The 27,569-nt window shown below is 34.6% G+C and overlaps 1 protein-coding gene across 6 annotated transcripts in view; it reads left to right on the forward strand.

The window, feature by feature from the left end:
- Positions 1-20,155, forward strand: part of LOC138708138 (adenosylhomocysteinase-like 1) — a 176,640-nt gene extending 156,485 nt beyond the window's left edge. For all 6 annotated transcript variants that reach the window (XM_069838359.1, XM_069838360.1, XM_069838361.1 and 3 more), the window contains one exon: positions 10,101-20,155. In XM_069838359.1, the coding sequence (XP_069694460.1) occupies positions 10,101-10,107 (7 nt within the window). In that variant the 3' untranslated portion in view covers positions 10,108-20,155. The remainder of the gene's footprint in view (positions 1-10,100) is intronic.
- Positions 20,156-27,569: the final 7,414 nt, after the last annotated feature.

A 27,569-nucleotide genomic window follows, 5' to 3' on the forward strand; every position in this document is an offset into this window, starting at 1 on the left:
TTTGCACATACGCTGAGTATGATCTTTTTGTTTCGATCCTCTACCAGAAATCCTGTGAGGAAAATTATCTCTTCCAACAAGCCTACCATCAGTACTTAGACGTTGTTGTTGTTGTAGTTGTACTGCTAGGCCTACAAGTTCTGTTTCTGGATCTACCGGTACAGATTCTGTTTCAAGCTCTTCTGTTTCTGAGAGAATAAAATCTTGCTCCATAGGAAAATGGTTAGATTCTTCAACCTCATAATCTGAATCTGAATCATTCAAAATTTCACACAGTTCAGCACTCATTACATATTACGGCCATGAAAGTTGCACATTTGTACTCGTCCCTGGCTTACCCATTACGCATCGAAAACACTTCCACTGTAATATATAGGCACAGTTTAGCATATACAGTTGCGAAGCTCAATACTTACTAAGTATGCAAACATAGACAGTTGAAATATGCATCCATAGATAGTTGCTAGCCACCAAGATCGCTACTATTGCCTCATCACAGACTCTTTCCCTAGCAGACGATATAATGTATTATACTTTTGATATCATGTTCTTTTGAAAAATTAACACCTTCCTTCCACTATTGAAATACGAAATACATAAGGTTTATATATTATTTTCATAAAGTATATATTATATTTTATAAACTCACCTTCCTGGATCTTTCGGAAGGATAACTCTGACCTCTTTTTCTTAGAATTTATAGTGCAACAAATGTTTCCTTGTCCCATATTATTACTCAAATTATTGTATTTTAGCCATTTACAGTTATTACAACCGATAACAAACATCTCACAGTTTACACAACTTTTCACAACAATGCGAAATACAGCACAGTCAATGCCTTTTCGATCTAGACCAGCCCGTAATATATGTTCGGGTTTTCTATTTGTGTATGGAGCTCAGTGAATTATTATATTATAACTTTATTGCGTATCATAGCTAAGTTTTATTTAGTGTAATGTGTCCATAAGTTCCCTTTACTTCTTGTTGCATAATATGTTGCAGAAATAATTACAAAACTGTGTTATTTTAATGTGAAGAGAATTTTACATGTTAACATAATATTTTCGCATCAACATTTTAAGTTTAGAATGGAAGCTATTTTGAGGTTTAATAAAAAAGAATTTATATTGTGATTTTAATATAGCACATCTACCTTCCTTGATAAAGACAGAAAATTTATCATACCACTCTTATGAAATTAGTGTACGTACGATTGTTACTTTGTCTCTTAGGTAGTAGATAAATACATTAATTCAATGCTCAATTGTAGTATTGAAATACAGACAAATTGAATGTGCGGAGTATCATACATGACATTATGCTTAATTATAATGTATAATTGCGAATTTAGGAATATAAGATATAGTAAACATAACCTATAATATTTCCATATGAATGGCAGGGCATTGGAGACCACTAAAATTAGACAGAAAGGGGCAACTGGGACAGTAAACATAACCTATAATTTCAACACATCTAAATATTCGTGCGGTGCAACTGAAAATTATTGAATCGTGCATAAATGAATGTACAATAATTTCGCAATATTTAATCGAAAAAAAAGCAGGTAGGTCTATTACACATATGAACAACGTAATTTTCACACCAAAAATAATATTACACCTTAACTCGCAAGGAATTATGTCTGAAGTGTCTCCTAATCATTGTTTTAAATTTTATTAAAGCAATTACACTACATTTTAGAGAAATATATGTTACTTTTTATGTATTCGAATTAATTTATATGGTTCAAACGCCGCCCTTCGTGATCACGTTAAGCGAATCACATGGTCTGCCTTACGGCCTGTATTAGATCACAATGGCAGTGACACAATCTATTGTTCCTAGTACACATAGCTCTCCAAGCGGCTAGCAACTATCATGAGAAATGCAAAAATCACCCCAAGCTTCGCGACTGTATATACTAGACTGTGATATGGGTGCCACTGCAGATATTGTGAAACTTTTCCTTGTAAGGCATTCTATATTTAGTCTGGGGTCATGGAATTACAGCTGGAGAATGTTATCTCATGAATGCTGGCTTAAACATGACTTCAAAAACAGTTTCTCTTTATGTCAAGCTACCAGAGGTACAGCACAGAACTCCAGATGGCGCAGCATGTAAATGCCATATGCTAGAGCCCTCTGCTTTATAAATTAATACTATATGAACAGAACTATAATACAGCACAAGATTCATATTGATAACTCTTTTTGGGACTCTGTGAGTCTCGTATTTTTTGCGAACTGTGTCTCGCAAGATGTCCCTTTTTATTAATATTACCCAATAACTAAGAAGTTAAAGTGACTGTGTTTTTCTTTATGCTAAATATTTTTAATGTTTTCCATCATATGGGTCATGTTCTGTTTTTAGTGAGATCCTGTAAGTTACTAAATTAAGTTTGCTGACTCTTCAGTTTTAGTGCCTTGTATAAGTACATATTTCGGTATTTTTAAGTACTTATTTGCATGCATATTTTAGGGGTTTTAGTGCTTATAATGCTCAATAGTAGTGATGATTATGAAAAGTTCTAGTCTACATTGGCAGCATAATAATTGCAAGTTTTTTGTATATAGATATTTTTGTGTTATGATATTTTTTACTTATTCATAAAAATTATAGTGTTTTGTGTATACGCAGGATGAATCAGCTGATTGTACGTTGTAGAAGTTTAGACACACTTGCATTTTCAGAGTGGTCCTCAAATTTGAGTTCTTGTGCTCAGAAACAAGAATGTAGGTGGGGCTGTTATTTGCTGTAAATGGTTAAAATTTAAATTGAGCCGCAATGATTTAGATATAAATATGAGTCATTTTGTATTTGTGTATTAAACAATTTACTTTTTCACTCCTAAGTTTTGTCTGGTTTGCAAACATTTCAAGACTCGTGACAATGTGTTGTCAATAAAAACCCTTTTCTTTAGAAATCTGAGTATGGGAATTGTGTTGATTCTTTTTGTGTGGTAACATAATATCGACATAAAGTACTCGCACTCTGATATCACTTAGCGTTTAGTTGTCAATTACATATTTATAAGGGTTTCGAAAACTTAAACAATCTTTTACTACCCCGTATGATTTTCTTAAAAAAAAGTCTCAGTGATTCAGGGATTTGAGATGGGCATGGCATGGCGAATCAAGAAATGCATATATTGGGTGTTCATTTCAAAGAGTGTCATGACGTCACTGTTGTGAGTCAGCGATTTGAAGCGAGTTTCAGCTTTTATGTCAGAGAAGTTGCCTAATATTCAAGGCGTTCAATCTGAACTTGAGAACGTGTATGGTGTAACTTGAACGTCGTAGCAACATATGGCGGTCTCTACGGTCTGTGTGCTACCATAACCTCTTTCGAAGTATGTTTTGCGCGGGAAAGTCGTACGCAGGGTATTTGTTATCATCAGTTGCATAGGGTAACATTCCATAACACAAATCAAATGCTCCGTGTCCATGTTGACCATCCAAGTTAATGTCAACAAATACGTAAGTAATCGTCTTAACCTTCTTGCCATATCCCTACAGTAAGAAAAAAACTCACCTCAGTACATGTTTCCAAACAGTTCACATTCCTGACACTAACGGCGTTACCATACGTATCAGTACGTACTCTTTAGAATGAATGCCGTACTTGCTAGGCAACTTCTCTGGCACATAGGTAATACGCCTTTGCGGAAGTGTAGGAAGATTGAATTCTCTAGGCTCATCGGCTAGCCACATGACGGCATATGGCGAGTCATGGCACACTTTGAACTGAACACGCAGTAGAATGTTAATTGGAAGGCCAGAGGGAAAAAGACCTTTGGGGAGGCCGAGACCTAGATGGGAGGATAATATTAAAATTAATTTGAGGAAGATGGGATATGATGGTAGGGACTGGATTAATGTTGCTCAGGATAGGGATCAGTGGTGGGCTTAATTGAGGGTGGCAATGAACCTCCGTGTTCCTTAAAAGCCATAAGTAAATAAATAAGTAACAAGTGCACATTTTTTCTCAAATTTCTACGTTGAAAATATACCTAGAAAAAAAGTTTATATTTTTTAATGAAAAATAATTTCTATTCATAGTAAAGATTTATCTGGGTCTTGTATAAAGGTAATTTATTTCCTAAAAGTTTAAAATGAAGCTACAGTTCCCTGTAATGAAGGATGTATTTGCTTTTCCCTGGTCAATATACCGTATTAGAAATAAAAATACTTGGATATTTGATTTTTTTATTTATTTTTTATTTTATTTTATTTTCAGCTTCATTGCCTGACAGAAAAACAGAACTTTCTTAATAATAATGACATGTATAGGATGAATGCAGCATTTTATGAGCAGACTTCTTGTGAATATCTGTGCAGATTCATTACACTAGGTTTAGCCATTCAGGAATTGTGAGCTTATGTGAGGGTGGCAATGAACCTCCGGGTTCCTTAAAACTCATAAGTAAGTAAGTAAATAAGTAACAGGTGCACATTTTTTCTCAAATTTCTATGTTGAAAAATATGCCCAGAAAAATGTTCATATTTTTTAATGAAATAGTAATATGTGTTACAAGAGCGGTATGTTGAAGTTTTCATGTTCGAGGAAAAGTTTGAAAAAGCAAAACGTAGTTGAGCTTTTTTAATTCCGAGAATTGAAAGAAAACATACCGCTCATGTATTGTACATTATTTTGTGCGAAGATCGTTTATTACACACCTGAAAGAGGAATTTCTAATTAGTTGCAATGAAATCTCCATCTTGGTTTCTGTTCAATGACGGCAAATTTGCAAAACAAAAATATTTATCTTCAACATTGTTGCTTTAAAATGTTTTCTGTGTTTACTATACTCCAGCAGGCCGTGATATACGTCTGTCTTCCCCCCCCCCCCAGTCAATGATGAGTCTGGAATCTTGTTGATTTTTTCACGGCTTCCTTAATGTTACTTGCATCACGAATGCAGTAACTTTAGTGGAGTTGTAGAGTTTACTTAATTTTTGCAAATATTTAAAAACAATAATTAACAGTGCATTTTAGGTGAAATTGCAGTGGTAAGTTTCCAATTTATAATTATTACTATATTGAACGTCTCTAAAAATAATATGTTAAAAGCCTAAAGCAGTAAAATCAATATGTCACTTAAGCGGTAAGAAGAGGGAAATTGTTATGTGTGTTAGGTTGGGAATATTGAATGTGGATTTTTAGACTTTCTGCTGATTGGTTTTGTGCGGAAACCAAGCAAATACGCACGATCTCGCACAAAATAATTTCTATTCATAGTAAACATTTATCTGGGCCTCATATAAAGGTAATATTTCCTAAAATGAAGCTACAGTTCCCTATAATGAAGGATGTATTTGCTTTTCCCTGGTCAATATACCGTATTAGAAAAAAAAAACTTGGATATTTGATTTTTTATTTTTTTATTTATTTTTTTAATTTTATTTTCAGCTTCATTGCCTGACAGAAAAACAGAACTTTCTTAATAATAATGACATGTATAGGATGAATGCAGCATTTCATGCACTGACTTCTTGTGAATATCTGTGCAGATTCATTACTCTAGGTTTAGCCATTCAGGAGATATCTTTTTTCTAATAGGTTAAAATGTAAAAACTCTAATCTGTGATAAAATCACTTCAAAGTTCATAATACACATTCTGAATATACTAACCACTTATGTGAGATAAACTGAATTTCTAACTTAGAATAGAGATATTGCCATGAAATCTTCACGACAATATTCCTCAAGAAACCGATTTTTCAACGCAGTATTTAAAATATGAAGAAAATTACCAAAATTGACCAAAACTCAGTAGCACGTCCCCTTAATAAACTATTCCTTTAATTTTTGTTTCTGTTTAATGACTGTCCACCCCATAATTTCCAAACACCCTCGTACTTTATGGTTTTAAATATTATGATTTGTATTATGTACAGTACCAGGAAAAAGAAATGGTCCGAATTTTGAAGGTCGCTTCATAGTGCAATTCAAATATTAATGTTCGTTGTCAGTATTTTAGATCCGGATCCTCATGAGGAGATTTGTCTCATCTAAGTAGCTCAGACAGCTACAGGATCTTCGTGTCGTGCAGAAGGGAGTGATTTCGAGTCTTATACACAAGAGTTCTTTTTATTATTTCCTGAATATGGTTAAATTTAATTTTACAGAGTTCTAGGACTGATGTTTCAGGTTCTTTAACGAAAAGCAGAATAATTACTACCCAACTATGGGTTATTATAAGGCTTGAACTGGATTAAAAAAATAAGCAAAGTATTCATTGGAAGATAGTTTGTCTTTCTCAAAATAAAAAGCACAATTGTACAAAAAAAAAAAAAAAAAAAGAGAGACATGAACCTAATACTTTGCCCACATGCCATCACCTTCTATCATAAATGCGCCAGACTATTTCTGGTGGCATTTGTTTTATTGTTTTGTTGTTTCTTTTTAAATACTACTTAGGGTCTAAGAACTTCTCACTTTTATGGTTTTTTGTGCTTCACCTTGTTGAAACTGCATTTGTTTGCCTCGTTTTAACCGTGACGTTTTTTAGTTCTTTTAAGGATTATAATTATTGTATTATGTTCGTGTTTAGTGAATGATTTGAGATAAGGGCGCAAATAGCCATAGTAGCTGACGCGCCCTTTTTAAACCCCACTAACTAACTAACCTTCTATCGTAGCCATGATTCTTTTGGGCATCGAATCTACGAACTTGCGAAAATAGTTCTCATCCTTGGTGACGTCTTCCAGTCTTCAAGAATTTGACTCCAGTGCATGACCACAGAGCTCGTTTGTATTCCGAGATAGTTGGAAACTTAAATACAGTAACGCTCAAAAGTATTTTGTAGAAAGCATATGTCACAATTACATAAAGATAAGTATTGAATAAAAAAAATGCCAGTGGATAATTGAAAAGCATGTATTTCTAATCCATTTAGTACGAAAATGCATTTAGTTTAAGCAGAGTTATCTTGCGTAAAAAAAATAATAATAATAGAAAATTCTTCTGGATCAAAAGTGTTTTGTAAGTCCAAATATGTAATAATAACACAAAAAATATTCTGGATTCTGAAAAAAAAAACAGTATTTCGTTGCATTCGCCCAGCTTTGATCACAGCAGCACATCTGTTTGGCATTGAATCCACAAGATTTTGCAATCGCTCGTGTGGAAGTTGTGATCATTTTTCCAATAAGGCAGCAAAGAACTGATCCTTGTTTGAGTAACTTCTATGATGAACACGTCGATCCAATTTCTTCCAGAGATGTTCAGTAAGATTAAGATCCAGACTTTGGCTTGGCCAATCCAAAAGTTTGATTTTTTAATCTGCAAAGAATTTTTTTAAATGGCTGCAAGTGTGTTTTGAATCATTGTCCTGCTTAAAAATCCATTTACATGGCATATTCTCCCTTCCATATGGAACCATATTCTTTTTTTTAAAATGTCACTGTTGCGAGTCAGCGATTTGAAGTGAGTTTCAGCTTTTATGTCAGAGAAGTTGCCTATTAATCAAGGCGTTCAATCTGAACTTGAGAATGTGTACGGTAACTTGAACGTCGTAGCAACAGATGGCGGTCTGTAAAGTCTTTGTTCTACCATAACCTCTTTCGAACTGTGTTTTGCACGGGCAAGTCGTATGCAGGGTATTTGTTATCATTGGTTGCATACGGCAACATTCAACAACACAAATCAAATGCTCCGTGTCCATGTTGACCGTCGAAGTTAATGTCAACAAATACGTAAGAAATCGTCTTAACCCTCTCCCCATATCCTGACAGTAAGAAAAAACCCACCTCAGTACATGTTTCCAAACAGTTCACATTCCTGCCACTACCGGCGTTACCGTACATATCAGTAAGTACTCTTCAGAATGAACGCTGTACTTGCTATGCAACTTCTCTGACACATAGGTAATACACCTCTGCGGAAGTGTAGGAAGATTGAATTCTCTAGGCTCATCGACTAGCCATATGACGGCATAAAGCGAGCCATGACACACTTTGAACTGAACACCCAGTAGAGGACCAACTCCACTTATAGAAAAACATCCCCACACCATGATCACCGTGCTTAATAGTCGGTATATGGTATTTTTTGTTTTCTCTTTGGTTTTTTGGTCAGCGTACATACTGCACACCAACAGAAGAAAATAAATTAAATTTACTCTCATCATTCCATAACACCTTATATCAGTCTGTAGTGTTCCATGTTTGATACATTTTTGCAAAATCTTACCTGGCCTTCCTATTTTTTTTTGGATTTATGAATGGTTTTTGTGATGATCGTCTACCATTTAAATCACCAGCTACTAGGCGACGTTTCACAGTAGACACATGTAGGTTCAGTCCATGTTGCTGCTGTAGATCATCCCTAATTTGTCGAGCCGATTTTCGTGGATCAGCAACCATCTGCTTATAAATGATTCTGTCATCCCTCGCTCTTGTTTTTTGAGGATGACCAGACGTTGGCTTATTGTCTACTGACCCTTCTTGTTTTTGCCGTTGATTCCACACATTTAAAACAGCTTATCTCACATACACCGAGTATTCCCTTTGTTTTGGCATGCTTGCAATGGTCTGTACAAATACACAAGCACTGTCTAAATACCTAAACACCAATATTTAATATATACCAAGCCACCAAGTCAAACCACGAAATACCTGTGAGCTAATGGAATATTCATTTAATATTGTTATTCTATAAACTTGCCTGTTTCCTAGATATGTAACCACAGTAACATGACGCTATTCATAGAATGACATAGCTGTGTGCTTTGCGTTGTTGTAACTGCATGCAAACAGTACTGACAACATAAAACCTTAACTACAAAATACTTTTGAGTGCTACTGTAATTCGTGCCTCCTCTTTTTCAATTCAATCCATACATTTTCGATGACGTTCAAATCTGGTGACCTGGGAGGCCAGTGGTTCACTTCGATCTCGGGTCTCTTCCAAAATCATGTTTGAACATCTTGCGAAGTGTGTACAGGAGAGTTATCCTGCTGTAATTTTAATGGCCCTCTGGGATAATGTTCGTGTGTGGTAGAGAGCAGTACATTTTTCAAAAGGTGGATGTACTGCAGCAAATGCATCCTGCCGTAGACATGCTCTAAGACACCAACCCCAACATGACATCAGTCCACCTATCGAGCATATTTCATCCTAGGACTCTGAAAATCTTCACTTTTACGATATTCGGGATATACTTTCTTACTTACTTACTTACTGGCTTTTAAGGAACCCGGAGGTTCATTGCCGCCCTCACATAAGCCCGCCATCGGTCCCTATCCTGAGCAAGATTAATCCAGTCTCTACCATCATATCCTACCTCCCTCAAATCCATTTTAATATTATCTTCCCATCTACGTCTCGGCCTCCCCAAAGGTCTTTTGCCCTCCGGCCTCCCAACTAACACTCTATATGCATTTCTGGATTCGCCCATACGTGCTACATGTCCTGCCCATCTCAAACGTCTGGATTTTATGGTCCTAATTATGTCAGGTGAAGTATACAATGCGTGCACGATATTCGGGATATAATAAAAGAAACTCGTACACATAGCACTCGAACCTATCCCCTTCTGCATGACACACAGATGCCCCAGCTGTTTGAGTACTGAAACGAGATGGAAGACTTTGATTCTGCACGACATATCAATCTCCTCATGAAGGTTCAAATTTCGACTTTACTGCAAAATTTGTATACCTATATTCATCTGTTATTTATATCCATTATCCTTGCATCTTTTCAAGTGCATTTAGGAATGGATGACAATACTCGGAATAGCACGAACTTCAATAAAGGCTGGTTCACAATAAACCGGGAACGGAAACGAGAACGGAAATAATGTTAAAATAAATGTATTTAAATGTGAACGTTCACAATAGTTAATTGTGAATCCTCACATTTAAATACATTTATTTTAACAATATTTCCGTCCTCGTTCTCGTTTCCGTTCCCGGTTTATTATGAACCAGCCTTAACTCTGTTCTGGGTCTCTGGCCATGCACAATGTCTTGTATCTGAGACTTTGTATATTCAAGCGGGTCATTATTTTTCTTTTTCTGTCACTGTACTGTAAATTAGCTTAGAATTTTCAATTTTTTTAACTACTTGCGTGTTGTTTAATTGCAGGTACTAATTCCTGGAACTGCAACTGGAAGTTGAAGGAGATGAGTGACGTACATCCTTGATCAAACTACAAAAAAAAATATGGGCTTGTAGAATATGGTATTAGGATATGAATAGAATTATGTTGCCTTGACCTATTTTTGGTAGACTTAAAACAAGACAATTTGGGCAAGTTAATGTTAAGAGTGCCTATTTTGTTATCATCTCTATTTTCTCCATATGTGTGAAAAGAAAATTGGCAATAGTTTGCTGCTTGGGTTGTCTTGTTTGATGCCTACACGTTTTGATGTTAATTGCAGTTATTTGATGCTCGGGACCATATTGAGTACGTAGTAATATTAAACACAAGTTCTGCAAGCCCATTGTTGAAACTTGACATTGCTTATAATTACAGTAAGCTTTTGCTAGTTTCATGCAAAATGCTTTAGGAGACATTGAGAGATCATTTAAATGAATCGTTGCATTTTATTAAGACAAAAGCATATAGTTTACTGTTGTAGGTTAACAGTATTATTTCTGTATAGGCAAGGGCTTCATTCAGAGATAAAAGGCAATGCAGATTAGTCTTTGCATAACTTTCCGAGGTGTAATGTTGATTGAAGTCGTGTTATCTTGATTTTTTAACACAAACCAAGCAATTGGCAATAGAGGGAAAAGTAGTGCTCGAAGACCTGGTGTTTGTGTAATCCGTGAGGAGTTCTGTTCGTTTTAAAATGGAAAATGTTTTAGGATGTAATTGTACATAATTTATAACAACAAGATATGCAAAAAATTCAGTGTATGGAAAATGAAGGCTGTGCAAAGCATCAAGTCACAGTTGGCACTGTGCAGTATTCACCATTTACAACTGTGAAGTCATTTGTATATTTCCATCATACACCATATCATAATTCCAGTATTTTTTTTGTCTGAGGTAACCTGGTTGTTTTTTTGGGGGGGTGAGAATATCTCACAAAAACACATATGTGAAAAAGGAAATAACTAGGACATTTTAAACTGTGTGTAATCTCAAAATGTACGTATACTATAATATTCAGGGCTTTGAAATATGCTGAGATGTGATGATCTAGCTATTATTTTGGAAAATGATAAATTTATACTTCATATAGCTCAACATTCCCCATTTTTTAAGAAAATAAAAATTTATTTTAAGTTTCTCGTCCTAATTTTGGTACTAAAATCATGGAGTTAATCCAAATGAAACTATTTCGCATGATTTATTTACATGATCAACTGATTTATGTGTTAACCCAGATATGCCTGAAATATTTCTTTGCAATTTTTGTGTATTTTATAAATCACATTTAATGCAGTAGGCTATAGACGTGGACAAATTATTAGCAAAACTGACGATTTTTGTGGTATAATTTTACAAAATTTGATTTTTCAATTTTGACTCCAGTTGACATTTTTACATATTTCTGAGTACTACAATCATAAAAATGTCAACTGCAGTCAAAATTGAAAAGTCAAAATTTGTAAAATTATATCATAAATATCGTCAGTTCTGCTAATAATTTGTCCACCACGTCTGTATATAATTGAAATACATGTATGGTGTCGAAACACTCTTGTTGTAAGTGGTTGAGCTAGAAACAGGTGTCCTTTTAAAAGGACAATAGGCAAATGAGCATACATTTTGACGAAAAGTATGTTGAAGTTCTTCTGAAGAGGAGGGTTGTATTGGGAGAGAGAAGTAATTGCTGCGGCAATGTCAAGAGACAGGTTTGAGTTCATTTTCTCAAATCTACATTGTTGTGACAATGGCAGTTTAGATAGAAATGATAAATTTAGGAAAATTAAACCATTTCTAAAAAATTCTCAATTAAAAACAATGGAAACTTATGTCCATTCATTACCTCCCACCAGAACATCACCAATCTTCCATTTGTAAACAAATTTTGCTGAGTTCGCAGAAACATTGTTATGACCTTGTGTCTGTTCTCCATACGCAACAGATTTGTCACCACATTCCTCCTTCGCCTCCCCCGCCTCTTCAAGAAGGCTATGCTGAAATATTTCTGCTCCCGCTGCAAGCTGTGAACCAGGTAGATTGAGTGTTACATCACGTTCGGCCCCTGAATCCCCGTCTGTTACATCTTCAGTGACATTTGTATGCAGCATTATAACATTATCTGTCTGTATCTCAGATGAAATTTCGCCTGTAGCATTATTTTCAAACAGATAGCATTTCATGCAAGGAGAATACACAAATATTTGAAAAAGAGACATAATTTTAAAATATATGGTGATATTCCTATTGTCCTTTTAAAAGGACACTAAGTTTTCGTCATTGTATGTCGCTATGAATAGATATCTCAAAAGTATTGTGGCATGACCTAATATTTATGTTTATTAGGAGTCATTTGATCTATAACAACTTGTAAAATAATTTCGAACTGTAACGATATTAACCTTTCATATCTGATTTGCATCTCGGATGCCATAGCTAAAATAAACGATTTTGAATCTTGTGTACACTACTTTTAACACTTGAATATAAGTAATTGATTAACTAGCGGACTTACTCGTGTTAATTATGTAAGCCTGTGCGGCTTACAGCTGTTTCGGTGTTTCATCACACCATCCTCAGAGCCTGCTAGATCTCGGCGTCATCTCGAACTTCTCTGCCTGTTACACACACAACCCAAGAACCAAAAACACAACACACTAGAACAATACGAAATATACAAGCACACTAAAACACACCCCGATCAAATTCTCAACACACAGATCAATTTCAGTACACACACACTATTCGACTCCACTTTGCAACACCTTTCAACAATCAAACACACCCACATAACAGGCAGAGAAGTTCGAGATGACGCCGAGATCTAGTAGGCTCTGAGGATGGTGTGATGAAACACCGAAACAGCTCTAAGCCGCACAGACTTATATAATTAACACGAGTAAGTCCGCTAGTTAATCAATTACTAAAATAAACGAACCACTCTCATGTCCACGCTTCAAACTCAACAATGACCACAACTCACATTAGCACACCTAGCAAGCCTCTAATTCATCATCATCATCATCATCATCATCTTCCTAACAAGTATTAGGCCAAGTGGCCTGTTACGGTCTCAAACTAGAATTTTCAGTCCATCTCTTCTTTGGACGGCCTAGAGATCTTTTGCCATATGGATGGTAATGAAACAGTGCTTTTGGAATTCTGCATCTATCCATTCGTTCGAGATGACCCTTCCACTGAAGTTGATATTTGCTGATGAACTGCATAATGGGTTCTATTTGAAGTTCTTGCATTATGTCCTCATTTTTTTTTTATGATCCCAGCGAGTATATCCAGCTGTTGCTCTCATAAACCTCATCTCACTTGCTGTTATTCTACTGACATCTTTATCCTTCACAGTCCACGCTTCGCTACCATAGATTAATACTGGCTGTGCTAAGGTTTTATACAAGCCTCTTCTTGTGTGTCTTTGTACTAGTGAAGATTTCATGATTTTATTAATGATCCCCCATTGTTTTTTTTATATTTACATATTTTTTCAGCAATATCTACTTCATCATAAGGTGATAGTGTATAGCCAAGATAAGTGAAGGTATTTACTCTTTCTATTATTTTATTATTCAAACAGATTTTGCTTGGTACAGGGAATTTCCCACAAAATGACATGATTTTCGATTTTTAGCCTCTAATTAAGAATAGTAATAGTGACATCTATGAAAAAGCAAATATAGAGGCGGAAATTTCAAACATTGACTGTTGTCCTTTTAAAAGGACAGTAGGTAGATCTGGGTTGACCATTCGATTACAGCACCATTCACTTTGCTGTCTAAAATAAAACGGTATCAACTTTAGTGAAAGGCTTCTGATCTGACATATGAGCAGAATTCACTTAAATATAATCATATCATTTTCTAAAGTAAAAAGCTAGGAATGCTGTATAGTTTGTAGTGGTGTAACATAAAAAGAAATGTTGGCAACACTTCATTTGGTTGCAACTAGACCCTTATTTATGCATGGGCCCAGGTGCAGGGCGGCAAATGCATAGGGGTGGAAAATTTTTCAGAAAAGAAAAAAATCGAGCAGAAAATGTTCGATATTTTCCTACTTCGCAGACACCTGCTTTAGATGATAGTAGCATATGTTAAATTGTTGTTATTTACAGTTTGACCACTAATTGATGTCTAAGATTTACATGAGTTAATTGATGAGGAGCACAAAATTTGTTTAGTCCCATGGACATCCCACTACCTAAATACGGTGTAATGAAATCAATATGTAACCTAAAAAATATGACTTTGGTATGCTAAAACATTCAACAACTAAAATTAAGTTTGACTGAAATAAAATAATATAGTGCTTGGAAGACTTTTGTAGAGAATAGCTTTTCAACAGTTTCCAGTAGAGCATTACACCATGCCAGATGATGTCATAAGGTCACATGCTATCGGATTATGCATAGGGTTTTTGAGGTGTTCTTTGTCCATTACAGGCATTTTTACCAGCAAAGTTCCAATGTTCTTGTGAAATGTTTTCAGTAGTCATATATGATGGGTCAAGTGTTCTTTAGAACGAATACACTGCCACCATTCTGAAAATGGAGCTCAAAATCATTTGGAGAATGTGTTTTCAATACTACGGAACTATGCTAAATTCCATCATGAAACAAGTTATATCTGCCTCATCTTTAAAATATCTTACAGAATATTAAATATGTGCAATATCTCGCTACCAGTCCTTAAAAATAGTCATTTTCTACACTTGTCCATGAGAAGAATGCAGCAAGTTCTGTATTATACATTCTTATACCAGAATTTCTTTTAATTGCGCTGAAAGAATTTGATGTTGCGAAGTTTTTTGAGAGTTCCAAAGGTTTGTGTGCTTGCTACAATTTTAATGTTTCTCAGGAAGTTTGATCATGACCCACAGTCTCCTGGAATCTCAAGTAGTGAGTTCACTTGCAATTATTCATTTTCCTGGAGATATCATTGGAGCTTTTTTGGTTGCCGTCCAGTCCTTGTTGGGGGCAAAATTTCGTGAAAATGTCATATATTTTTTAACCACGATGTAGTACTGATGTAATTCAGGATTTCCACGAAACTGATAGCTGGTAGTAGCTATTGGTCTGTTTATTCATTTAAAGAAAAGTTGTATAGTCTAAGCTGAGATTAGAAATTGAAAAAACCAGGCACACAACACTTGAATTCTAACAGATGTATTAAAATATTCTGTGACATTTATTTTTGCGTGTTCGGTACAAATTACGAGAGAACAGAAATAATAAGAAACAAGTCTCAGATATTGGTATACTGTAACACAGGGTGAATCTGATTAAAATTTTCAGTTTCCTAAGTATTTACCATATGAGAATACAGTACATCCTAACAAAGTGCATATTTAATTTTATTATCCTTTATTTTTCAGCATTCTCTCTACCAAACCTACATTGTTTTTAATTTCATTTTTTTTAACTTTTATTGATGATCAGTGTCACTTCAACAGGCAGGGTTAATCTGATTGCACATTATTTTATAATTTAAATTAGGATAATTACAACAGAAAATGTCGAAATGATCACTAATTGGAGTTTTAAAAAAAAATTTAAAGAATACATACATACATACATACATACATACTTACGTACGTACGTGTTCTGTCCATGTGTAGGTCTTTCACTGCAAACCCAGCATTCTCCAATCTTTCCTATTTTCTGCCTTCCTCTTAGTCTCTGCATATGATCCACATATCTTAATGTCATCTATCATCGAATATCTTCTTCTGTCCCGAACTCTTGACCCATTCACCATTCCTTCCAGTGCATCCTTTAGTAGGCAGTTTCTTCGCAGCCAGTGACCTAACCATATACGGAGACTAAGGGGAAGGCAGAAAATAGGAAAGCTTGGAGAATGCTGGGTTTTGCAGTGAAAGACCTGCCCTTGAGCAGAATACAATCTAAGAGTTTAAAACGCACTTGAATAAAATGTTATACACGCACGCAGCCCTGTCCTGCAGGTATGTACAGTACAATCAAAACAAGATTTCGCTACTATAATTATTCACTACATTTTAAACCGTTTTCCCGAAGAAGGACGTATAGGTCTATCCGCCTTTCTTCCAGCAAAGCCTTCAATTAATGAATTACTCTATTAACAAACAATAGTGGAGTTGAACAAACACAACGAGCAGTGGGTGGAGTAGGTATCCTAATAGATGAAAAATGGAAAAGAAAGATAGAATCTTATGTCTACATAAATGAAAGAATAGTGATTGTTAGATTTAAAATCGATAGAGGACATTTATGTGTCATAGGGGTATACGCACCTGAGGAAGGAAGACGTGAAGATACTGAAATATTTTATGAAGAATTACAAAAACAAGTGAATAAATACAATGAAACTGATCACATGTTAATATTAGGAGACTTGAATGCCCGAGTAGGAAATGTACCAATAGTAAATATAGTGGGAGCATTTGGTGAAATTACCTTAAATGAAAATGGTAAAACACTACGAGATTTTGCTACTTTTAATCAGCTTAAAATTACCAACACCTTTTTTCGAAAGAAAGACATAAATAAATATACTTGGAATGCAAGGGGCTCACGCTCAATAATTGATTATGTAATAGCCAATAAGAAAATGTCTTCCCAAATTCGAGATACCCACGTATTTAGAGGCAATGATATAAGCTCCGATCACTTTTTAGTTACTTCAAAGGTTGAAATATGGGCAAGATGGAAGAAACAAAAATGTTCAACGAAACTTCAAAATCAGAATTTTAAATTTAAGGTGCATCTTCTACAGGAAGAGAGTATAAGGAACTTATACCAACAAAGACTCACACGTGAACTGCAAATGGTTGAAACTAAAGACAATATTGAAGAAGAATGGAGTAGGTTAAAATCAGCAATAATGAAAATAGCTAATGAGGTACTTGGAAAAAGTAAAACATCAAATCGGAAAAGGGATCTGAAAATATGGAACACAGAAATAGCTAATAGTATTAAAGAAAAGCAGGATGCTTATAAATCGTACTTACAAACACGAACGGATGAAGCTTGGGAAATATATAAACAAAAAATTTGATAAAAAGATCTCATAGTGAATCTTGGGAAAGATTTATTGCTAGCATTGAACATGACATCCACGGAAGACAGAACGTAGCCTTTAAGCTTATGAAACATATGAATAAAGCAGAGAAAGATACTGCAAGTATTAACATTATTACAGAACACCAATGGATACAACACTACAGAAACTTATGGTATGATGAAAACTGTGAAGAGAATTATTATGTAGAAAGTGACAGTAGTTCTATAGATCAAATAGACATAAAAGAATTAGAAGCGGCTTTAAAAGTAACAAAAAATAGAAAAGCTACTGGATTGGACGGAATTAATGCTGAACTAATTAAATATGGTGGAATGATATTAAAATTCTGTTTCCTTCATTTTCTGAACATGTGTTGGAAAAATTGTTCAGTGCCCATGGAATGGAATACAGCCAAAGTTATTTCCCTATTCAAGAAAGGTAATAGAAATGACACAGGAAACTATAGAGGAATAACCTTATTAGATGCAGGATATAAAATCTATGGAAAAATTCTTAATCAAAGATTACAAGCTATTGCTGATGTAGTAATATCAGAGGAACAATCAGGCTTTAGAAAAGGACGCTCATCTAGTGATAATATATTTATAATGAGGCAGATTATTGAAAAACGTCGAGAGTTTGGTTTGGAAACCCACTTAGCATTCATTGACTATGAAAAAGCTTTCGATAAAGTGAAAAGACCCCTTTTATGGAAAATACTGGAAATAAGAGGCTTTCCTAAGCAGCTTATTAGTGCCGTTAAGAGTTTATATGTAAATACCAAAATAGTTATTAGCTCAGGTTTTAAAGTGTCAGAAGCAATTTTAACAAATTTAGGTGTTCGACAAGGGTGCAGTTTATCACCCACTGTGTTTAATTTATATATTGACGATCTAGTTTTGAAGTGGAAAGATGACATACAGACTGCGATTAAAATAGAATCTAACATACCTTTAAATACTTTACTATACGCTGATGATCAAATAGTTATCCAGGAAACAGAAGATAACCTTCAAAGAGCAGTGTATAGATTAAGCCAAAACGCAATATTTTACAATCTAACTATATCTGCAAACAAAACAAAGATAATGGCTTTTAAAGGGAAAAATCCTGTTAGATCTAAGATAATAGTAAATGGAAACATTTTAGAACAAGTATCCCACTTCAATTATCTAGGATGTGATATTAGTTTTAATTATGAGAAAGATATTGAGAAGAAAGTTAATAGATTTCAGATGATATGTGGAACAATTGGAAGAACTTTAGGAAGAAAAACGAGAAAAGAAACTCAAATGAAATTTTATAAAGTTATGGCTGTACCTACTCTTATATATGGCTCTGAATCATGGACAATAACAAAAAAAGAAGAATCACGTATACAATCAGCAGAGATGAAATTTATGAGATACGTAAGAAGATGCACTAAAGCCGATAAAATAAAAAATGAAACAATAAGATCAGATTTCAATATTTTCTCAGTACACGACATGGTAGAAGAAAATAAAACAAAATGGAAAGATCATGTTGACAGAATGGCAGAGAATAGGCTACCAAAGAAGATAATGAATTATCGCCCGATCGGGAAAAGGGATCTGGGTAGACCTCGCAAGAGGTGGCTGGACAATAGAGACCGGAACAGGTGATATCACCTAAACCGTGAAGGGAGAAGAAGAAGAACAACAACAACAAAAAATAGTGAAGTACAATGTAAGTTTTTCTAGAAGAATTTTCCAACACAAAAATGTAGCATACCTCTATAATGCTTCTTGCTACGGAACACTTTGAGTTGCGCGTGATTTAAATATCAATTGTTGCTGATAAATTATTTTGTTAGAAACATGTGTGAACAATGCTTCCAAATTACCAGCAATATCTGAGCACTGTTCTTTGTTTAGAAAGCATAATTGATCAATTTTGTAATACTATATCGGTTTCATCCTGTCTTACAGTATTACTTGAAAATGCAACAATAATTTAAATTGTGTTACATCTTGTGTATCAGAACTGAGGCTTTTCTTGATACGGACAGTATATTTTAGAAATGTTTGAATTTCAGTAAACATTTAACAGTTTACCATGCATATTTTTAATATCCGATTAATCACGAATTTTTTTAATCAACAATCAATTGAGATTAGTGACTTTGTCATCCATCCCCTTTCTAGTGCCATATAATGCTGCTTGACGATAGTTACATATATAATAATCCTTATTAAATACTCTTAACATTTCCTTTACTATGAAGAAACTGTGTATAGTTGTTATAAACAACGGAATTTCTAAACTGGCTTTACTTTAAGAGAATGTTTTGTATGTAACAAAGTACAAATATGGAATTGTTTAGCAAGTACTGGTCGGTCCACGTTCATTCTTTCCTTTTTCACATGTAAGATGTGTTTGTTTTGCTTAGTCAATTTAAAGAAAGTGTTTACTCCAATTTCAGGGATTGTAATGGGTACTGTAATACACCACATATGTTGATAAAAATTAGTACATGCTGAGTCATGTTAATGCTTGTTCAGGGGCTTGTAGAGGTTTGGAAATATTATATTCTTTTATATTCGAAGGTGATATTGAACAATATAAAACGGAATGTACTAACAGGTTGTAGGTTTTATTAATTTTATATGATCTGTTTTTGAGCACTAAAATTACCCAAGTAATTCTGTCTCTTGAGGTTGGAGTTTCACTGTGTGCAATAGATTTAATGTATAAATGAAACATAATATACACAAATACGCATATTCATGATAAAAATGAGTATAAAAATGATGCATTCCATATGCACTGTTACTACCAATTTTATCGAAATTGCAATAAACTTATGCATATTTACCTCGAAACAGTAACTCTTCAAAGCTTTTATAATTTTCAAACATACGAAACACAGTATTATTCTGTTAAATTTGGTCTATTGGAGACTTTCTCTTTATTATAGATAACTGTAAAATGTATAAAGAAATTGGTTTAAATATACCATAAATTGCTGGTGTAAATTTGTCATCCTTTTCTTACATTTTCTGTCATTGATATCTATACTGTTTTCGCTGTAAGAAAAATCCTAATGTAAACATAAGCACATTGCAGTCATACCCATGATTGGCTCCCAGTCGAAACACTCACATGACGCAAAAAAATATAGTTCGTATTTGGAAACCACAATCTTGTATTATTTGAAAATAAAAAATTGAATTCTAGTTGTAATTTAACTTCACTCATGTGTAAAACGCTATGTAAAAGAAAAGCTACTTTTATATTTTGTTATGTACTATGAATGCGGATGAATACCAACAGTAATACCGAGGTAGTCTGTTCTTGTAACAAGCTGGCGGCACTTGAGCTCGTAGTTGTTCACGTAAACTAGTATTGAAGTATGGCTTCTGTATCCTCAACTGTCCATTGTGAAGACATAAGACTTAAAAATAATTTAATTGTAGTAATTATAAAGTAAATGTTTCCTAAACAAATGAATGCATAGTAGTGAGGTTAGGCCTACTTGACGAGTAACGGGAATTGTTTAACATGAAACAGAATGTACAACAGTAGGCGGGAACATGTACTGAGAATCTATGGTGCCAAACAGCGGCCAATGAAGCCTCACTTCAGTCACGTGCTATTGTTTACATTAGGATTTTTCTTACAGCGAAAAGATTATACTTCAGAAATTGTCAGTCTTTCTTTATTACATATGAAGAGTTCGCGGGAAAAACGATGAATGTCACAGTTTTGTTAAGGTTGATGTCATTATCTAATTCAATGGATCACTACGAAATTTAATGTTGTTCTTATGAAAAATCGTAAAAAGGAGAATTATCACCACGAATACAGTAATCCTTTCCTTTATTTTCTATAGAAACAGCACTACATCTTGCAGTTATAGACTCAATTAGATCATTATCTTATCCTTAACAGAAATGTGACATTCATCGTTTTTCCCGCGAACTCGTCATATGTATTCTCTTTTCATTGTCATGGAAACCAAGATCAGTGAAATTTAGTTCTTTCAAGGGTTGAGAGAAGGCAGATTTAGTAAATTTCGCATTGTTGAAACAATGGTACAACCACAGTCTAGTATATACAGCCACGAAGCTTGAGTTGTTGAGAGTACTAGGAACAATAGACTGTGCCAGTACTATTTTGCATTGTCTGTGAAGAGGCGATAGTAGCGATCCTAGTGGTTAGCAACTATTTATGGATGCATATTCCCTATGTATTAGTATTTATTTATTTAACCTGGTAGAGATAAGGCCGTCAGGCCTTCTCTGCCCCTCTACCAGGAGATTCCAACTATAATATGAAGTATAAATTTACAATTAGTATTAGATTTACAGTTACAATTACAAATAAAATTACAATATGAAATTTACAATTACAATTACAATAAAAGTCAATGTACAAAAAGATTACCTGACTAATGAAAGCTAGATAATTTATCATAGAAAAACAAAGAATATTTTATATTTACTGAATTACAAATTAAACCTAGAATAACAAATGAGTATAAAGTGATGAAATTATCGGATATTGAAATATTTTGTGATAGATTAAGGAAACTATTTACAAGAAATCAATTACTGACCAAGTGCCTAGTTAGTTTGCGTTTGAATTCAATTTTAGTTCGACAGTCCCTGATGCTAGCAGGTAGCGAATTCCAGAGTCTTGGCAGGGCTATTGTGAGAGAGGATGAGTATGAGGAGGTGCGATGGGATGGTATTGTTAGTATTGATTCATGACGAGAGCGTGTGTTCAGATTATGGTAGGAAGAAAGGTAAGTGAAGCGAGACGACAGGTACGAAGGAATAGAAGAGTTCAAGATTTCGAAGAGAAAGAGAAGTGAATGTAAATTTCTTTTCTTATCTAGTTTAAGCCAACCTATTGCTTCCAGGGATGGGGTGATATGATCATGTTTACGAACATTGCTTACAAAACATACACACAACGTATGTATTGAGCTTTGTGACTGTATATACTAGACTGTGGTATAACTTCAACCTTTCTTCCTCCTTTTTATTTATTTTCAGTCCCTGGATTTCAGCACAGCAGTCTTGAGAGTAATTATCATTTTATTTATATTACAGTGTCAGTAATGAACAGGACATGATTTTGACGAACTAAAAATAAAATAAACGATAAAATTTTAACAGAAATTTTATTATCCATTAAATTCCGGAACAAACCAAACAAAACTTCATTTTCATATCAGTTAACTTTAAATTTTTGTATTTTTGTGTATTTCATTACTAGAACCCTGTAGTATAGACATCAGTTCTGGTTAAAATGGGCAGGCAGTTAAGCACTCAGGTGTTTTGAATGAAAGACTTAGGGAATATTTGGAGCAAATTCTTGGAGAATCACAATGTGGATTTCGACCAAATAGAGGCACCTCAGACCAAATTTTTACAATCAAGCAAATGATGGAAAAGTTCTATGAATGGGACATAGATCTTCACTTGCTGTTTATCGATTTTAAGCAAGCTTTTGATAGTGTAAACAAACAGGAGCTTTATGGAACGTTGGGAGAATTTGGCATCCCATTAAAAATCATAAGATTGGTACAAATGACCATGGATAATTCTATGGCACATGTTAAAGTGGGAAATAAAATTAGTAAAGCTTTTACAATCAATACTGGAGTCAAACAAGGGAATGGTCTTTCCACAGTATTATCACAGTCTACTATATACAGTCACGAAGCTTGAGTTTTGAGGGTGCTAGAAACAATAGACTATGATGTTACTATTTTGCATTGCCTGTAATGAGGCGATATTAGCGATCCTAGTGGTGAGCAACTACCTAATGTTTGCATATTTACTAAGTATTGAGCTTCGCTACTGTATATACTAGACTGTGGTATTATTCAATCTGGCCATACACCAAGCAATAGAACGTGTAGACCAGAAAGGCACCATATTCACAAAATCAAGTAAAATCTGTGCGTATGCTGATGATATAGCTATTATATCTAGAAATGCTCCCACACTCAAACAGTTTTTTATTGAATTATCCAGGAAGGCCAAAAACATGGGATTAACAGTGAATCAAGGAAAAACTAAATACATGATTATGTCCACCTCTAAGTTGAGAAGGACCCCTAAGAATATTACCATCCAGGAGTATACATTTGAAGGTGTATCCCAATTCAGATATCTTGGAGTTATTATTAATAATAACTGTGATTTGAGTGGTTGTGTCAGCAACAGAATACAGGCTGGAAATCGAGCATATTACGCTAATCTTCCACTGTTTAAAAACCAGTTGTTATTGAGGATGACAAAGATTAAAGTTTATAAAACATTAGTTCGTCCTGTAGTTACCTATGGTTCAGAGACATGGACATCTACAAAGAAAGACGAGAACTCCTTAAGAAGTTTTGAACAGAAGATTCTGCGTAGAATCTTTGGCCCAGTCAATGATCATCAAGGATGGAGGATACGCTCCAACAGTGAACTTCTTAACCTGATAGGAGGTCAAGATGTTGTAGAATTTATAAAAGCTCAAAGACTGAGATGGCTGGGACATGTAAACAGGATGCCTGAAACACGCACTCCTATTAAAATGTTAAAGGGTAGACTATATAACAGGAAGAGAAAGGGTAGACCAAAGTTAAGGTGGATGGATGGGGTATCCAAAGATCTTGAAATTATGGGAGTGAGAGGATGGACTAACATGGTAAAGGACAGAGTAAGATGGAAGGCTGTTTTTAAGGAGGCCAAAACCCACCCCGGGTTGTAGCGCTAACTGATGATGAGTTAAGCACTATAAAGGAGACATTATAATTAACTGAGCATATTTAAAAGTTTTACTTCAAATGATTCACATTTTATATTCACAGTAATTTAAAATTGAATTGTTAGATCAAAATCTTACCTTTCATTGTTTTCTTGGTTGCACATAACCACAAGGCATTCCTTCAAGTTTTCAACACTCAAACTCAACCATCACCTGAGGAAATGGGTTTTTGTAAAAGAGAATGACACTTCTGCTGATGTGATCAGAGAACTCTTGAAACAGGACATTGTGGTAAGTGTTCATTAAGAGTCATGACACGTATGCACTTTTCACCAACAGCTAACCTTTTCTCTTCTGGCACTTCCATCAACTGGCTTGCTACTGACTCCACAAGGAGCTGCAAGAGTTCCATCCATTTTCTTCAGCATTGTCATTGCCGAGTTCTTTGCAACATAGGAGTTTCTCACCTGAACTAATTCATTCATTCATTTATTTTATTCCATAGATCTTACATGAGCAATGAAGCTTTAAGATGTGGAACAAGTCAAAATTTTACAATATTACAATTACAATTTTTACAGTTTTACAATTTAATAATTTTCTACAATTTTGTGCAGTTTTTTTACAATATTTTGGCGAGATGTAGTGAGATGAGGTGAGGTCCGAGGATTTGCCAAAAGGTTACCCGGCATTTGCCTTTTGGTTGGGGAAAACCTCGGAAAATCCCAACCAGGTAATCAAATCAAAGGGGTTGATGCCGAGGACTCGCCATAGACCATCCGGCTTCAGTCCCACAGCTGGGGAAAACCTCGGAAGAAACCAAAGACCAAAGGGGGATCCAACCCAAGCCCGAACGCAACTCCGGATCAGCAGCCCAGCGAGTCTGCCGACTGAGCAACATTGATGGCTCTACTAAAAATATACAGTACATAGCTAATCAGATTATTAAATTTACAAACGCAAACGATCATTCATCACTTGAGCTATATGTATAATACAAAACAAGTAAGTTAATTAAATTTAAGGCATAAACAATTCAATCAGTTGTGATATACAGAAATTGATAATACGTATCATGCAAACTACTTCAAATTACAAACACAAAGAATTTATCAACAGAGCTATACAGATTACTATTAATTTAAAGCATATAAAATTCATCGGCCAAAACTATACAAATATATACCATACAAAGTAAGCAGATTAATTCAATTTACGAGGATACTTTCATTAAGCTATACAAATTTGTGCAATTAATATCAAGTAGATTAATTCAGTTTATAATCATAACAATTCATCAGTCGAGCTATACAGACTACTATACAATTTACAGCATATACAATTCATCAATTGAGCTATACAGACTGCCATTCAATTTACAGTAGGCCTATATAGCCTACATGAATTGAAATTGCTTCATTTTCAAGTTGCATATCGAACATTTCATGGATATTTTTCAAATTGTATGAAATATGGTACTGAAAATACAGGTTCTCACTTTGTCAAAATCGGTTGTGAAGACAAAATAGGATCAAAAGTAGGTGCAACCACTAAAACTCAAGAAATGCAGCACTTGACAGACCATCTGTCAATGAAACCAGCAAATCCTATCCCATTTCGGGAAGGGAGAGAGCAAGCACCTGAAAGTTGGGCCTTTTGGCTAATTTAAGATAACCCTGATATTAGAGTCACTGGTCCTCCAGGTTGAGGATTGGAGCAGAGGTTATATGTAAAGGTGTACATATACCTTAAATGCAATAAAAATATTATTACGAAAAAAAACAATGGAACCATCAATTGTGAGTACAATTAATTGCAGAACCAGGAAGTGAAGATCTGCCAGTCGGAAGAGGGATATAGAAAGAAATAAAAGGTATGTAAAGTCATTTCAGCAACAAAGATATATCAACAATTTTTTTTTTTAATGTTGGCTTTCAGATTTGAAAATCCAGACTCAGATCTGAAGAAAATTAAAAGACCATGTGGCCATGACAATAAATCTGTAGATATGATTAATCAAAATCGATTATATAGAAATGTTTTTAAAACTAGAATTGAGTTTTTTTTATAACTTTTAATCCAATTTATTTCATTTTTTTTGTCCGTTTGTTAGCTATATTAAGAATAAGGTGTGTGCAAATTTTGACATCAATCGGACTACTAGTTTCGAAGTTAATTTTATTTCAAATATGTAAATTATTGATATAGGTAATAAAAATATTCCATGCACTTTACATTAAAATACAGCTTTGCGGGAAATTTTACTTGAAACAAGTAAATCCCGAAAAGACAGTATATGATTATGTCTCGTGACCAGAATATTGTACAAAATCGAAATATAAAAATTAGAGATTTATCCTTTGAAGAGGTGGAGAAATTGAGATATCTTGGAGCAACAGTAACAAATATAAATGACACTCGGGAAGAAATTAAATGCAGAATAAATATGGGAAATTCCTGTTGTTATTGGGTTGAGAAGCTGTTGTCATCTAGTCTGCTGTCAAAAAATCTGAAGGTTAGAATTTATAAAATAGTAATATTACTGGTTGTGAAACTTGGACAATTACTTTGAGAGAGGAACAGAGATTAAGGGTGTTTGAGAATAAGGTTTTTAGGAAAATATTTGGGGCTAAGAGGGATGAAGTTACAGGAGAATGGAGAAAGTTACACAATGCAGAACTGCACGTTTTGTATTCTTCATCAACATAATTAGGAACATTAAATCCAGACATTTGAGATGGACAAGGTATGTAGCGCATATGGGCGAATCCAGAAATGCTTATAGAGTGTTAGTTGGGAGGCCAGAGGGAAAAAGACCTTTGGGGAGGCTGAGACGTAGATAGGAGGATAAAATGGATTTGAGGGAGGTGGGGTATGATGATAGAGACTGGATTAATCTTGCATAGGATAGGGGCCAATGGCGGGCTTATGTGAGGGTGGCAATGAACCTCCGGGTTCCTTAAAAGCCATTTGTAAGTAACTTGTAGGTAAGTTACAATAATATAACGAATTTCACTTTTATTATGTATCATGCAAAAAATAATGAGATCTGGAAAGCCCTAGATGATAAATGTTGGATAATTCAATAAAATTCTGAATAGTGGAGACAAACTTGTATTCCATAAGTTAGTAACGTTTAACCAAAACTGAACATGTCGAAATCATTTCCAATCAATGCTCAGCAAGTCCACCTCTGTCGATCAAACCTGAACAAGTCCTACAGATTTTTTTACAGTAGCTTGAGGACATTTTGTGCAAATCAGAATGTGATTTACAATATTAATTTGTAGGTGACCCCTCAATGTCCTCACAAAATATTACATTCATAGTATTAATGTGAGGGTCATTTCAGTTTTTTTTTTTTTTTTTTTTTTTGCATTAATGGACTTCTCTGGTTTAGGACGCAAGCTCCTCATAATGCGATGTGAGAGAAGGATTCGAAATCTGAATTTCTCAAAATACAAGATAGTCACCAAGCTACCATGAGGATGTGAGAACTTAGCAACTATACATGTCTCGATGAAAGGGAGTTTAATACTCATAGTGCGATTTAGGTTTACTGATTTCTTAATTTTGAAATAATACGGACATCTAGCGCAGTAATATTGAAATGACGTGCTTTCTATGACAATAAACAAACAATGCAGACGTCAGTAGAAACTAGTCAATCGGGGACAGAAA

Source organism: Periplaneta americana, chromosome 10 (assembly GCF_040183065.1).
Source record: "Periplaneta americana isolate PAMFEO1 chromosome 10, P.americana_PAMFEO1_priV1, whole genome shotgun sequence".
Classification (NCBI taxonomy): domain Eukaryota; kingdom Metazoa; phylum Arthropoda; class Insecta; order Blattodea; family Blattidae; genus Periplaneta; species Periplaneta americana.